The sequence below is a fragment of the Theropithecus gelada genome, chromosome 1, assembly GCF_003255815.1.
Source record: "Theropithecus gelada isolate Dixy chromosome 1, Tgel_1.0, whole genome shotgun sequence".
Taxonomy (NCBI): Eukaryota; Metazoa; Chordata; class Mammalia; order Primates; family Cercopithecidae; genus Theropithecus; species Theropithecus gelada.
In genome coordinates this window covers 32,441,283-32,453,282 of record NC_037668.1, presented here as the reverse complement: position 1 = coordinate 32,453,282, position 12,000 = coordinate 32,441,283, and the positions used below count along the sequence as shown (strand labels likewise).

General features: G+C 61.5%; 1 protein-coding gene across 4 annotated transcripts in view; it reads right to left on the bottom strand.

Moving 5' to 3' along the window:
• Positions 1–1,331: 1,331 nt before the first annotated feature.
• The window catches only part of TP73 (tumor protein p73), an 82,531-nt gene continuing 71,862 nt past the window's right edge, over positions 1,332–12,000 (bottom strand). For 2 of the 4 annotated variants that reach the window (XM_025402343.1, XM_025402362.1), the window contains 9 exons: positions 11,389–11,504; positions 8,499–8,608; positions 7,894–8,036; positions 7,488–7,576; positions 6,258–6,379; positions 5,555–5,703; positions 4,602–4,740; positions 4,123–4,216; positions 1,332–2,946 (listed from right to left, as the gene is read on the bottom strand). In XM_025402343.1, coding sequence (XP_025258128.1) covers positions 2,614–2,946; positions 4,123–4,216; positions 4,602–4,740; positions 5,555–5,703; positions 6,258–6,379; positions 7,488–7,576; positions 7,894–8,036; positions 8,499–8,608; positions 11,389–11,504 — 1,295 coding nt within the window. In that variant the 3' untranslated portion in view covers positions 1,332–2,613. The remainder of the gene's footprint in view (positions 2,947–4,122; positions 4,217–4,601; positions 4,741–5,554; positions 5,704–6,257; positions 6,380–7,487; positions 7,577–7,893; positions 8,037–8,498; positions 8,609–11,388; positions 11,505–12,000) is intronic. The other 2 variants (XM_025402370.1, XM_025402354.1) reach the window with 2 other exon arrangements.

Here is a 12,000-nt window from a genome sequence, read left to right as displayed (position 1 = left end):
TTTGCATTTTCTCCTAACCACGGCAAAGTCTCGACTCCGTTTACTTTCACAGCTGCTTCTCCAGCGCAAGGAGGCTGCGCGGGCTCGCTGTACAGGTGCAGCTGGGGCCATCTGGCTGCTCCGTGTTCTGACCGGCTTCTTGGACGTCTGGCTGGGGTTCCAGTGACAGCTGCCCCTGGGCCTCTCCCTGCTCTGTGCCACCCACCCCCCCAGCAGCACACTACAGGGGCTCTTGGGACAGCCTCACGCACAGGGAACATGCCTAAGAAACAACTCAACAACCCCCTGGAATTGCAGCGCATCTGTGCTGGGCTCGGGAACCCAAGTGTCGGGATGGGCCCCCGCCGCTCTAGAAGCGGAGCATGGGGCAGAGTGGGGCTTCAGGAGGTGGACTCGGGTAGCAGGTGCCCAGCCCCCAGGAGATGGGCGTGATACCTGGGGCACGGGTCTTAGCCTTTCTGGCCTCAGCTTCCTCATCTACGAAATGGCAGTAAGATGGAGAGCTGAGGTGACATGCAGCTGGGGTGGCTGTGCCACCCTGGGAAAGCCCTGAGTCCGCTGCTGCTGCCCCTACTGACTGATGCCCTGGGTGTGGGCACCTTTCTAGGGAGATGGAACCTCAGAAGCTGAGCAACCAGAGCCTGCCCTTCAGCTAGAAGCAGCTAGAAAGAAGGGCCAGGCTCTCGCCCTGGCTGCAGCCAGATCCCCTGAGAGGCGGCAGCCCCGTTCTTGCTGCCCCCACAAACGTGCACCCAGGCGGCTATGCTGTCACTGGCCCCCGGGGAGGTGGACAGTGGGGGAGAGGGACGCCTGTGTCTTCACAGACCAGGCACCTGCGGCAACACCAGTCGCTGCTTTTAAATAAGGGGAGGCTGGTGACGGTGATGCCACTCAGCAAGATGGAGTCCTGATCTGGGGATGGGGGCTGTGTCTAACCTTGCTGTGCCCTGGGGGGCTTACCTGCTTCTGGGAGATGTTAGTGGGGGAAGCTCCTAGCCCTTAGGAGCTGAATCCACACATACCCTAGGCAGAGGGTGTGGAGCTGGCCGGGTCAGAAGGGGCCAGGCAGCCTGCACTCTGGGTGGTGTCTCAGCTTACGTGAGTGAGGCGGTCCTGCAGAATACAGTGTGCTGGGAGCAGAGGCCACTCCCAAGTCCAGCAGAGAGAGTCCCCAGCCCCCGGCACAGGCAAGATGCAGTCAGGGACAGTCCTTGAAAATACACGGTGTTTCAGACGCAGTCACTTGGCTGCTCACCACTCTCCACTGGCCCACCTGCCTGGAATGAAGGGCCTTGTCACACCTGTGAGGCTCCCCGGGGGCTCCGGTTTCTTGTCCTGGAGCTGTGCTCCGGGATGGTCAAGCTCCAGCCACCAAGGCTCAGGCTGCTCCTCGTGGATGGAGGTGGCCCCAGCAGGGGCCTCTGCAGACACTGCCTCCCTGGGGCCCACTAACTTCCTGGGGTGCTCCACGAAGGCCTAGACGCCCCCTGCACCTACCTCAGTCTGTTCCCTGACTGCTGCCGCCGCCCCCTGGAAAAGAAAGCAACGCCCTGTGGACCTCGCAGTGGTAGAGAAGGTGTCCGCGGCAAGGGAGGAGCTGCTCCCACGGCAGAGCGTTCCTGTGAATTTGCCCTTCCCAGCGTTCCCTCTAGGCTTCCTCCCCGCCTGGCCTTCCTGGGGAAAAGTCCCGCCCACCTGGCTTCTCACTCAGCTTCGTAGCCCGGCTCATGGGTGCTAGGTTGAGCTGGAAAGGGAATGTTGAGAAAGAAAGTTAAAAAAAAAAAAAAAAAAAAAGCTGACCCACCATGTAGAAAAGGGTATCATTTTATCAAATATTGACAATTTCCCGTCCTCTAAGGACAGGCTGTCCCTTTCTGCCCAGGGTTCCCCAAGGAGAGGCGACTGTGGCCAGGCTGAGGGGCACTGGCTGAGGCGGTACCAGATGCTTCCCACACCTGGGAGGGGTTGCACCTTCCCCAGTTTTCTCCAATTTCAGCAACACTTTGGTGGTGGTTAGGGGCAGGAAGGAGGCGGTCCTGCAGAATACAGTGTGCTGGGGGCAAAGGCCACTCCCAAGTCCAGCAGAGAGAGTCCCCAGCCCGTTAGGGACATTCCCTGAAAATACACGGTGTTTCAGACACAGTCGCTTGGCTCCTCACCACTCTCCAGAACCAAAAGATGTCGCAAAATACTTTTTGGCAGTCCACCAGCGAAGAGGATTCTTTCTTCTGGAAGGACCTTGCTTGATTGGCAGATGACAGAGTCTCTAGGATGAGGCCTGGAGGTCGGAGCTGACACTGCGGTCCCCACCCACGCCTGCCATGGAGCACGCCCGGCAGTGGCAGGGCTGAGAGTGGGCCGGCCCCTGCCCCGCAAGCCCAGCGTTAGGGCAGCTCCAGAAGGTTCTGCAGGTGACTCAGGCTGTCCGCAGGCGGCTTTGGTGGCTGGGCCTCTCCTGGGGCCGGTGAGGTGCCTGGGGATGGGCCGGACCTTGCCTTTCCCCGGGCACAGCCTGGAGGCCCTGCCTCCGGAGGCAGTTTTGGACACAGGAAGGAGAGCGGAGGCAGCCTGCGTCTCTGCGCGGTGGCACAGGCTCTGGCCGGGCCCGGCCCCTCAGTGGATCTCGGCCTCCGTGAACTCCTCCTTGATGGGCTGCTTGCGAGCCTTGCAGTCGGGCAGGTCGAAGCCGAAGTCCGCCCACTCGTCGGGGCCAGCGCCGGGGCCGCCGCGGTTGGGGATGGTGATGGTGTGGCGCACGCGGAAGTGCACGGCCTCCATGACCCGCTGGCGCTGCAGCTCCCCGGAGCCGCCGATGGAGATGGCGGCCGCGTTGCTGGAGCGGAGCAGCTGCTGCGCGGCGCCGTAGTCGTGGCCCTGCTTCAGGTCCTGCAGGCCCCGCCAGATGGTCATGCGGTACTGCTCGGGGATCTTCAGGGCCCCCAGGTCCTGCGAGAGGCCGGCGCGTTAGGGGCAGGGGGCAGTGGGGACAGGGAGAGCAGGGAGGGCCGCCCTGGGCCTGGAGGTCTGGCCACACCACACCCCGGCCCCCACACCCCTAACCAGAGTAGGCAGGAGAGGGGACGTGGGGGAGGGGGAGAGCCCACCAGGGCCCCTCCTGGCCTGTGTGGGGCCTGGGCCCTGACCTCGGAGCATTAGACATGGAGCTCCCTGAGCATCTATCTACCTGGCCCTGGGGGAGGAACTGCCTCCCAGCCTCAGGGCAGGGCCCTCCTTGGTCTTCATGTCCCTGCTCCCCCGGAGCAGATCCCCAGCTCATCCATGAGCTCCCAGCACCTTCTAGGCACCACACGAAGCACACACATGCAGGGGAGGCAAAGGTTAAGGTGACCTGGAGCTGGCTCAGCGTACTGGAGACAGGTTGCAGGGAGGGCGGTTAGTGGACACAGACGAGGCCACCCTCTGCACGAGGGACAGTTAGGCTGAGCAGCTGGCCCCAGCTCGCACTGACCCTCATCTCTGTCTGCAGCCCCAGGCTGGGGATGGTCTGGGAGGGGCCTTGGACCTGGGCTGCGGCACTGGCTGGGGTCGGGTTCCCCGCAGAGGGCTTGCTCTTCCTTGACTGACAGTGTCCTGTGGTTCACACTGTCCTAGGCTACGAGCAGGCTTTGTACACCGCTAGTCTCACTTAACCCAAAGATAAGCCGTGGCTGTTTAATCATGGTGCCTGCGATCAGCTCCCACAAGTGCCAAGAGCTATGTGGCCTCAGGTCAGGCGCTTGCCTTCCCCGGGTCCCCTTTCCTCCGGGTGTAAATGGCGCTGAACTGGACTGACTCCCTCGGGGCCTTACATTCTTCTGTTCTTTGTGCCTTGGAAACAGCCCATCCCCTAAAATCAAAGGCACACTGGCTGCTGGGAGTCCGAAAAGGCCCAAATGACCAGTTCAGCATCCAGAGGCCTGGGCCTGTGTCCCGTACCGCCAGCCGCCCGCCTGGCTGCGCCTGCCTGAGCTCTCAAGAGTCAAGTCATCACATCCACTTGCCCGTGGGAGAGGGTTTCCAAGTTTCCCAGCCACGAGAGCAAGGAAGAGAAGGCTCTTTGCCCTCTGGTCAGGGGCCCCTCCAGCTACTGCCTGTGTGGAGCGGGGGTCGCCCGGGCGTTACCTCGATGGTCAGGTTCTGCAGGTGGTAAATGCTCTGTAACCCCTGGGACGTGAAATACTCGATGCAGTTTGGACACCCCAATCCTGTTAAAAAACTGCAGAGAGAATTTGAGAAAGGAAGCAGCATTAGCTTCCGAGCACAGGGCTGTGCGAGCCCTCATCTCTGGGAGTGGCCTGGCTAGAGCAGAGACTGTCACTGTCTCCCTCCAGCCCACAGGTGGCCATGGCATCCCTCAGGGAGGGGACGTGCTCAGCTGGGGACAGGTCAGTGAAGACCCGGCTTTTGGTGTTTTTCCTCTAAGTGGACCATTTCCCCAGCATCTTTGATGCTCCTAGCCTGACTGCCCTCACCCGCCTGTCTGATCTGGGGTTGCGAGTGGTGAGCACACAGGGTGGGGCAGGGCAGCTGACATGGCCAGAAGGACAGAGGTGAACGGACAGGGTGACAGCGCATGCTCAGGCCCTCGGCAGCCCACACACCTGACGAGGCTGGGGTCGGCGTGGTAGGGGGGTGGCGGAGTGCAGTGGGACCCCGAGACCATGGACTGAGTGCTGTGGCTGCTGCTCATCTCGCCGTTGGCTGGCACTGCGTGGCCATGGTTGTTGAGCATCCCAGGGCCTGGGTGAGAGGCAGGTGGGGCATTCAGGGAAGCCAGGCCAGGCATCCAGGTGCAGGCTCCACCCAGGCTCCAGACACCTCTGGACACCAGGGGAGCCACCCCAAGGCCTGGCGATGTGATGCTTGGCATCGCCCCAGCCAGCTGGAGGCTTGAGCAAGGGCTGAACACCTGGGGCCCTGTCTCCTCGCCCCGCCTAGTAAGGACGGCGATGACTGTGCGCACAAGGCACTGGGTCGTAAGGGCAATCACAGCTGGCACTGGAGTGCTTGCCGCATCCCGGGGCCTCAGGAAACACCCGGGGGGACTGGAGTGCTCGCCCATCCTGGGGCCTCAGGAAACACCTGGGGTGCTTGCTCGCAGCACTGGGAACATGCCTGGTCCTGCCCACATGAGGACCTTCCAGGGGAAGGGGGCCCAAACTCTATTCAGTGGAGCCGCCAGCTTGTGCTGGGGTCCCTGAGGAGGTCTTGCAGCATTTAATCCTCACAAGGAGTGAGCCTGGTACTTCTGTGGCCATTTGCCGATGGGGAAACAGGCTGTGTAATGTTAAGAGCCCTCCGCACGCTTCCTTGCCTGCCAAGAGGTGGTGCAGGCGTGTGGGTTCCACGCTCTTAACCATGCCCCCTCCACCTCCCACAGTCAGGAGTGGGCAGAGAGGGCTGTCCGTGGCTGCCCAGAGGGTAGAACCGCTGGAAGGAGCCAGCCACAGACACACCTGCCCTGGGTCCGGAGCTGGGTGGAGTGCCCTGAGCCAGGCGCCCCCAGTGGGCCTCCCCGCCCTGCCCATGGGCCCCCACTGCCCAAGGGACTCACCCACAGGCCCCAGGTTGGGTGTAGCTGCCGAGCTGTGCGGGGGAGGCTGGCCCACCAGCTGGTTGACAGAGGGCAGCTTGTTCATGCCCCCGTGCACCTTGTTCATGGGCGAGAGGACCGGCCCGTAGGATGGGGGCTGTAGGTGACTCCTGCTCAGAAGCAATGGCTTACATGGGTGGGAAGCAAGGCAGCCTCGTGCCCACCAACCACCCACGCCCGCGATGCCCCCATGCTGCAAATGGGTGGAGACTCTGAGGTCAGAGAGTGGCTTTGTCCTCCTCTGAGGTCAGAGAGTGGCTGAGGATGACCATGCACAGCCACTGGCCCTGCTCCTGAGAAGGACACTGGCCATGGCGGGGCCGGTAGGCAGGGGGATGACCTGTGCCACTGGAATTGGCCTCTGGTCTTGGTGGGTCATGGTCACTCTGGCCACCCCTCCTGGCCTTTCCACCCAGCAGACATTTACAGGACCCCTCAGTGGCAGAGGCATAGCAAGGGCCATGGCCTAGGGTCCCAGGGCAGCCCCAAGTCCCACCAGGCTTCCTGGAGGAGGAGGTGTGGGGTGGGCCCCCTGAGCTCTGGACCCTGCTGCCTGTCCCTGGCAGATGATGCCTTCTGGAGGGGTTTCTGGTCCTCCTGGCCTTCTCCTGCGGGGTTGAGCCATGAGCTTCCCCACACCGATGGTGGGCTGGGGTTGACTCACGGCCTCTGTAGGAGCTGCTGCTGCTGCCGATAGGAGTCCACCAGCGGCTGCGGCACCAACTCCATCAGCTCCAGGCTCTCCTTCAGCTTCATCAGGATCTCAAAATTCTCGCGGCCTCGCACCTGAGCACAGAGGAGCAGATGCTCTGCCCACATGCCCCAGACCCCCACAGGAGGGAGGCGGGCGGCCGCAGCCTCAGGAGGACCTGGGCTTGGCAAAGCATCTGTCCTTTGTGGGGGTTCCCCGGCACCCCAGAGGCTCAGGATCCCCTGACCTTCTTTCCTCTTCCCAAGAAGCAGGTCTAATTAGAGTCCATGACTCGGTGGGCAGGTCTGTCCCCAAGAACCATGCCTGCTCCTTGTGGTCCCTAAGCCTCCCTCTTCCTCCCCCACCAACAGATACTGTTTTTAAAAAAAAAAAAAAAAAAAAAAACCAAGTATCTCTCTCTCTTCCTTTCTTTAGACAGAGTCTTGCTCTGTTGCCCAGGCTAGAGTGCAGTGCAGTGGCATCATCATAGCTCACTGCAGCCTCGGACTCCTGGGCTCAGGCAATCCTCCTGCCCTCAGGTGATCCTTCTGCCTCAGTCTTCTGAGTAGCTGGGACTACAGGTGCATGCCACCACCACACCCAGCTAATTTTTGTAGAGATGGGGTTCTCGCTATGTTGCCCACTTTGGTCTCAAACTCCTGGGCTCAAGTGATCCACCCGCCTTGGCCTCCCAAGATGCTGGGATTACAGGCATGAGCCACCGCCCGCCAACTGGGGCTCATTCTGGAGCTCAAAAACCTGAAAGCTCACATCATGGAAGATGAATCCTCGCCAAGCCTGTGCCGATTTAATTCACCTGTTGGAGGCCACATGTGAGAGGCACACTCAGGGGGTCTATGGCCACGGGTCCTGGCCAATGGTAGCGTCCTGGATTCCTGCTGAACTTCTACCCCGGTGGACTCCGCACCACCCCACCTGTGCTATGTACACATGGCTTCATTGTAAATGGCATGACGCTGGGTTTTTGGGACTGAGGGGACTCTCAGGGATGCCCTGCAGTTGGGCCCTGCTGGTCTGGCTCTTGCAAGCAGGTTCTGCCCTCTGGACCCTCTCACGCAGGGCTGGCTGCCTCCCGCCCCCTCCACCATGGTCTCCAGGGTCTCTCCCCATGGCCCAGCCTGGGTTCAGCAGACGACAGAGGTGAGGCAGGTCTCCCGGCCGCTGTACGGGACACACACTCACCTGCAGGTAGTACATGTCCTCGTCTCCGTGCCGCCGCTTCTTCACGCCGGGGCCCAGGGCAGGGACGGCAGGGGGGCTCTGCTTGAAGGCTGGAAGGCCAGGCAGGGCGGGTGGGATGAGACCACCCTCCGGGAGGAGGGAGACCTGCCCCACCCTTGGGGCCAATAGATTCTTCAGGTGGGTCCAGTGGTGAGCAGCCCACAGGGATGGGCAAACCTGCAGTGCCCCCCAGGCCTGGACAGGCGACTTATTTGGGGGCTGCTCTCAGGCTCCGTCAGGGAGGATTCTGGGTCTGGGGGGCCGTTTGGGGGCTGGCCCTGTCCCTGGGGCACGGGCTCGCACTGTGTCCTGCCAGCGTGTCCCCTTCCCCTCCCACAGCATCCAGCTCCCCCCGCCGGCTGCTCACCGCGCTTGCCGGCAGCCCCGTTCTTGGCGGAGCTCTCATTCAAGGCCTGCTGCTCCCGGTAGTGGTCCTCGTCGGCTTTTCGGTCGCGGCCAGGACAGGCGCAGATGCGGCCCTCAAAGGACCGGCGGCCCAGCACCTGCCCACTGTCGGGTGGGCACAGCCAGAATTGTGAGCTCAATCCTGCCCACCCTCAACCTGCCCGCCTTCCCTGCCCACCTCGGACCCTGCAGGACCGGCCTGGCGAGCCCCTGAGTCACCGTGGAGCGCCCAGTGCCGGCAGCGCGTGTTCCCACCAGAGGGAGCCAGAGGACCTGGGCTTGGCAAAGCATCTGTCCCTTGTGGGGGTTCCCCGGCACCCCAGAGGCTCAAAGCTGGGAGGCTGCCCTGAGACCTCGCCCGCCCTGGACTCCCGCCTCCCTCCAGAGGCCCCGCTCCTGCCCAGGCAGGCCCTTCAGGCCAGAGGGCAGTCCCTTCCTCCAGCAGCACAGCCCAGTCTCTTCCCCGAGCTGGCCTCGGCATACAGGTCTCCATGACAGCTCCCCTTCTGCCGCCAGCCGTGCCTGCCCAGCCCTGTCCCACCTCCGCCCCGTGCGCCCGGGACTCACTCCCGCGCCTCCAGGGTGATGATGATGAGGATGGGCCGTCGGTTCATGCCCCCCACACAGCTGCTGTTACACATGAAGTTGTACAGGATGGTGGTGAATTCTGTCCCCACCTGCACACGGGGGAGCAGGGAGAGGGGGGGCTAGCATCAGCACGCATCCCCAGTCCACTAAGGTGGCAGCCCCCAGCTCCATGTCTGGTTCTGGCTCAAGGTAGGCAGGGGGATGCCCTGCTCTATAGTTTTTGCCATCTGTATATCTGTCCACTCATCCATCCATCTACCCACCCACCCCATCTATCTATCCATTCATCCATCTATCTATCCATTCATCCATCCATCCATCTATCCATCCACCAACCCCATCCATCCATCCATCTATCCATCCACCAACCCCATCCATCCACCAACCCCATCCATCCATCCATCCACCCACCCCATCCATCCATCCATCCATCCATCCATCCATCCATCCATCCATCCACTCCCCCGCATTTATTATCTATCCATCTATCCAACCATCCATCCACCCACCCATCCATTCAATATCAATCCATCCATCCACCCACCCGCCCACTCCATCCATCCATCCACCACCCACTCCCATCCATCCATCCACTCCCCATTTATTATCTATCCATCCATCCAACCATGCATCCACCCACTCATCCATTCAATATCAATCTATACATCCATCCAGCCACCCACCCCATCTACCCATCCACCCATCCTTCTACCCAACCATCCATTCACTTACCCACCCACCCCATCCATCCATCTACCCACCCCATCCATTCACCCACCCACCCACCCACCCCATTCATCCATCCGTTCACCCATCCATTCACCCATTCACCACCCCATCCATCCATCCACCCACTCACCCACCCCATTTATCCATCCATCCGTCCACCCACTTACCTACCCATCCATCCATCCATCCATCCACCCACCCCAACCACCCCCATCCATCCACCCACTCACCCCATCCACCCACCCATTCGTGAAGATCACTAAACACCAAGCACTGGGCTGGTTCTGGGTTCTGGGAGGGCTCAGACCTGGTCTCTGCTCTCAGAGCAGCACAGAGTCCTGCGGTCTGTTTGCCCCAAGCTTCTCCCCTGACACAGGCTGGAGGTCAAGCCCAGATGCTGGGTGTGAGTGTGTGTGCCTGCACAGATTTTGGGGGCCTATGTGTGTGTTGCATGCTGTGGGCTCATCTGGGCAGAAAGAGGAACCAGAGCTGTCCCCAGCGAACCCACCCCCAGCACACTCCCGTTTCCGAGGGATTTTGCAGTACAGCTGAGACATGAACCAAAAATCTGTTTTTTTTTTGTTTTTGTTTTTTTTTTTTTTGAGACGGAGTCTCGTTCCGTTGCCCAGACTGGAGTGTGGTGGCACAATCTAGGCTCACTGCAAGCTCCACCTCCCAGGTTCACACCATTTTCCTGCCTCAGCCTCCCGAGTAGCTGGGACTACAGGTGCCTGCCACCACGCCTGGCTAATTTTTTGTGTGTTTTTTAGTAGAGACGGGGTTTTACCATGTTAGCCAGGATGGTCTTGATCTCATGACCTTGTGAGCCGCCCACCTCGGCCTCCCAAAATGCTGGGATTACAGGCGTGAGCCACCGCGCCCAGCCGTGAACCAAAACTCTTGATCAATGAGTATCCCCAGACCACAATGTGGGCAGTTTTCACATCACCCTGGGGACAAATACATAAGCCATTCGGGGTTTGGGAAAATCTTGGCCTTTCTCAGAACTGCTGTCACACGGCAGCCACCAGGGGGCGAGAGAGCTCTGGCTTCCTGGCAGGCCGGGGCAGGTGAGGGTGGGACATGGGTTTCAGGGAGCCCTCCTGGGCCCTGGTTCTGCTGACATAAGGGGCTGCTCTTAGAGGATGGTGGGATGGGGACCTCGAAGGGGGCCTGGGTACAGGGTAGAGGGTTGTGGAGGACCTGGAGACTGGGTACAGGGACAGGAGCCTGGGGTGTCCTGGGGGCCTGGTACAGGGATGGGACCTGGTGAGGGGGGCTGGGGCTGGGTACAGTGTGGAGCCTGGTCTCAGAACCAGGTACAGGGAAGGTGGAGGCCTGCCATTGCCTGCCTTTCCCTGGGGGCCTGGTACCTACTCCTCACCTGTTCTGCCTCTGCCCCACCATCCTGCAGCAACTTCAAACCCTCTGTTTCCCCCTACCCCAGCCTTTCACACCAGTTGGGCCCCACATCAGCTCCAGAATGGTGTCCCAGAAACTTCTGCTGCCTTTGGGCCAAAGGTCAAACCCCCCAGCCTCTCCGTGTCCCCTTCCCTCCAGCCTGCATGCCCCCCAGTTCCCTGCAGCCCCTACCCACATGGTGTCCAGCGGGGCCTCCTGGCTCTCCGCCCTGCTGACCAGCCTCAGCCTCCTGCAGGCCACCTCTGCTGGGCCCCTGGCCTGGCCTAGGAGTCTTTCCACCATCCCTCAATGCCCTTCGTAGAATCTGCCACCTCTTCAGGCACTGTTGCTGGTTCGGTTCTGTCCCAGCCAGACCAGAGTCTAAATGGGCAGGGACCTCCCATCTCCTGAATCCGTGTCTGGGAGCCCCAAGCCAGAAGCAGTGTTGGGCACCAACGGAGGGCAAGGCTGAAGACCCACCCCCCACTATGGAGCTGGGCACACCGAGGCCCTGAGAGGGCCCGAGGAGGATGCGGGGCCAGAGCACCAGTGTGCACAGTGAGGCCTGTGTGGGTGAGGGAGTCCCTGACGCACACTTAACACAGAGCAGGGAGCCCCGGACAGACGCCGCGGGATGGGCAGATCAGCCAACTGAGGAGGGACAGGGGCTGCCTCAGGGGACCGCACACCCCGTACGGCTGACTGCAGGGCCCTGGACACAGCCTGGCTCCCGGCCTACCTGTGGTGGCTCATAGGGCACCACGACGCTCTGCCTGCCGGTGACAGGGTCGTCCACATACTGCGAGAGATTATTGCCTTCCACACGGATGAGGTGGCTGGCTGGGGCAGACTGTCCTGCCGGGAGGGGGCAACACTTCAGAGGGGTGCACAGAGGTGCCCACCCAATGCCAGGTGCAGAGAGGTGCCCAGCCCTGTACCAGGCAGAGAGGTGCCCACCCCTGTCAGGTGCAGAGAGGTGCCCAGCCCGGTGCCAGGTTCAAAGAGGTGCCTGGCTCCATGCCAGGCACAGAGAGGTGCCTACCCGTGCCAGGTAGAGAGGTGCCCAGCCCTGTCAGGTGCAGAGAAGTGCCCAGCACTGTGCCAGGTGCATCGCAGCAGAACTGATACCACCAGGCCCAGTCCATGGGCTTCCAGATGAGGCTCAGGCCGGCTGGCAGCCCTTGTGCCTGGGGATGCCTGCCTAGTGGCTCTGCTCCCTGATTCTCCTGCTAATCCATGGGGTAGCCCATAGGCCTTGCCAGGCACACTGGAGAGAGGGGCTATGGCACATAGGATCTCTGGGGCCCCAGAAGGCCGCTGCCCCTCAGACTGCCCAGACCACTTGCCCCTG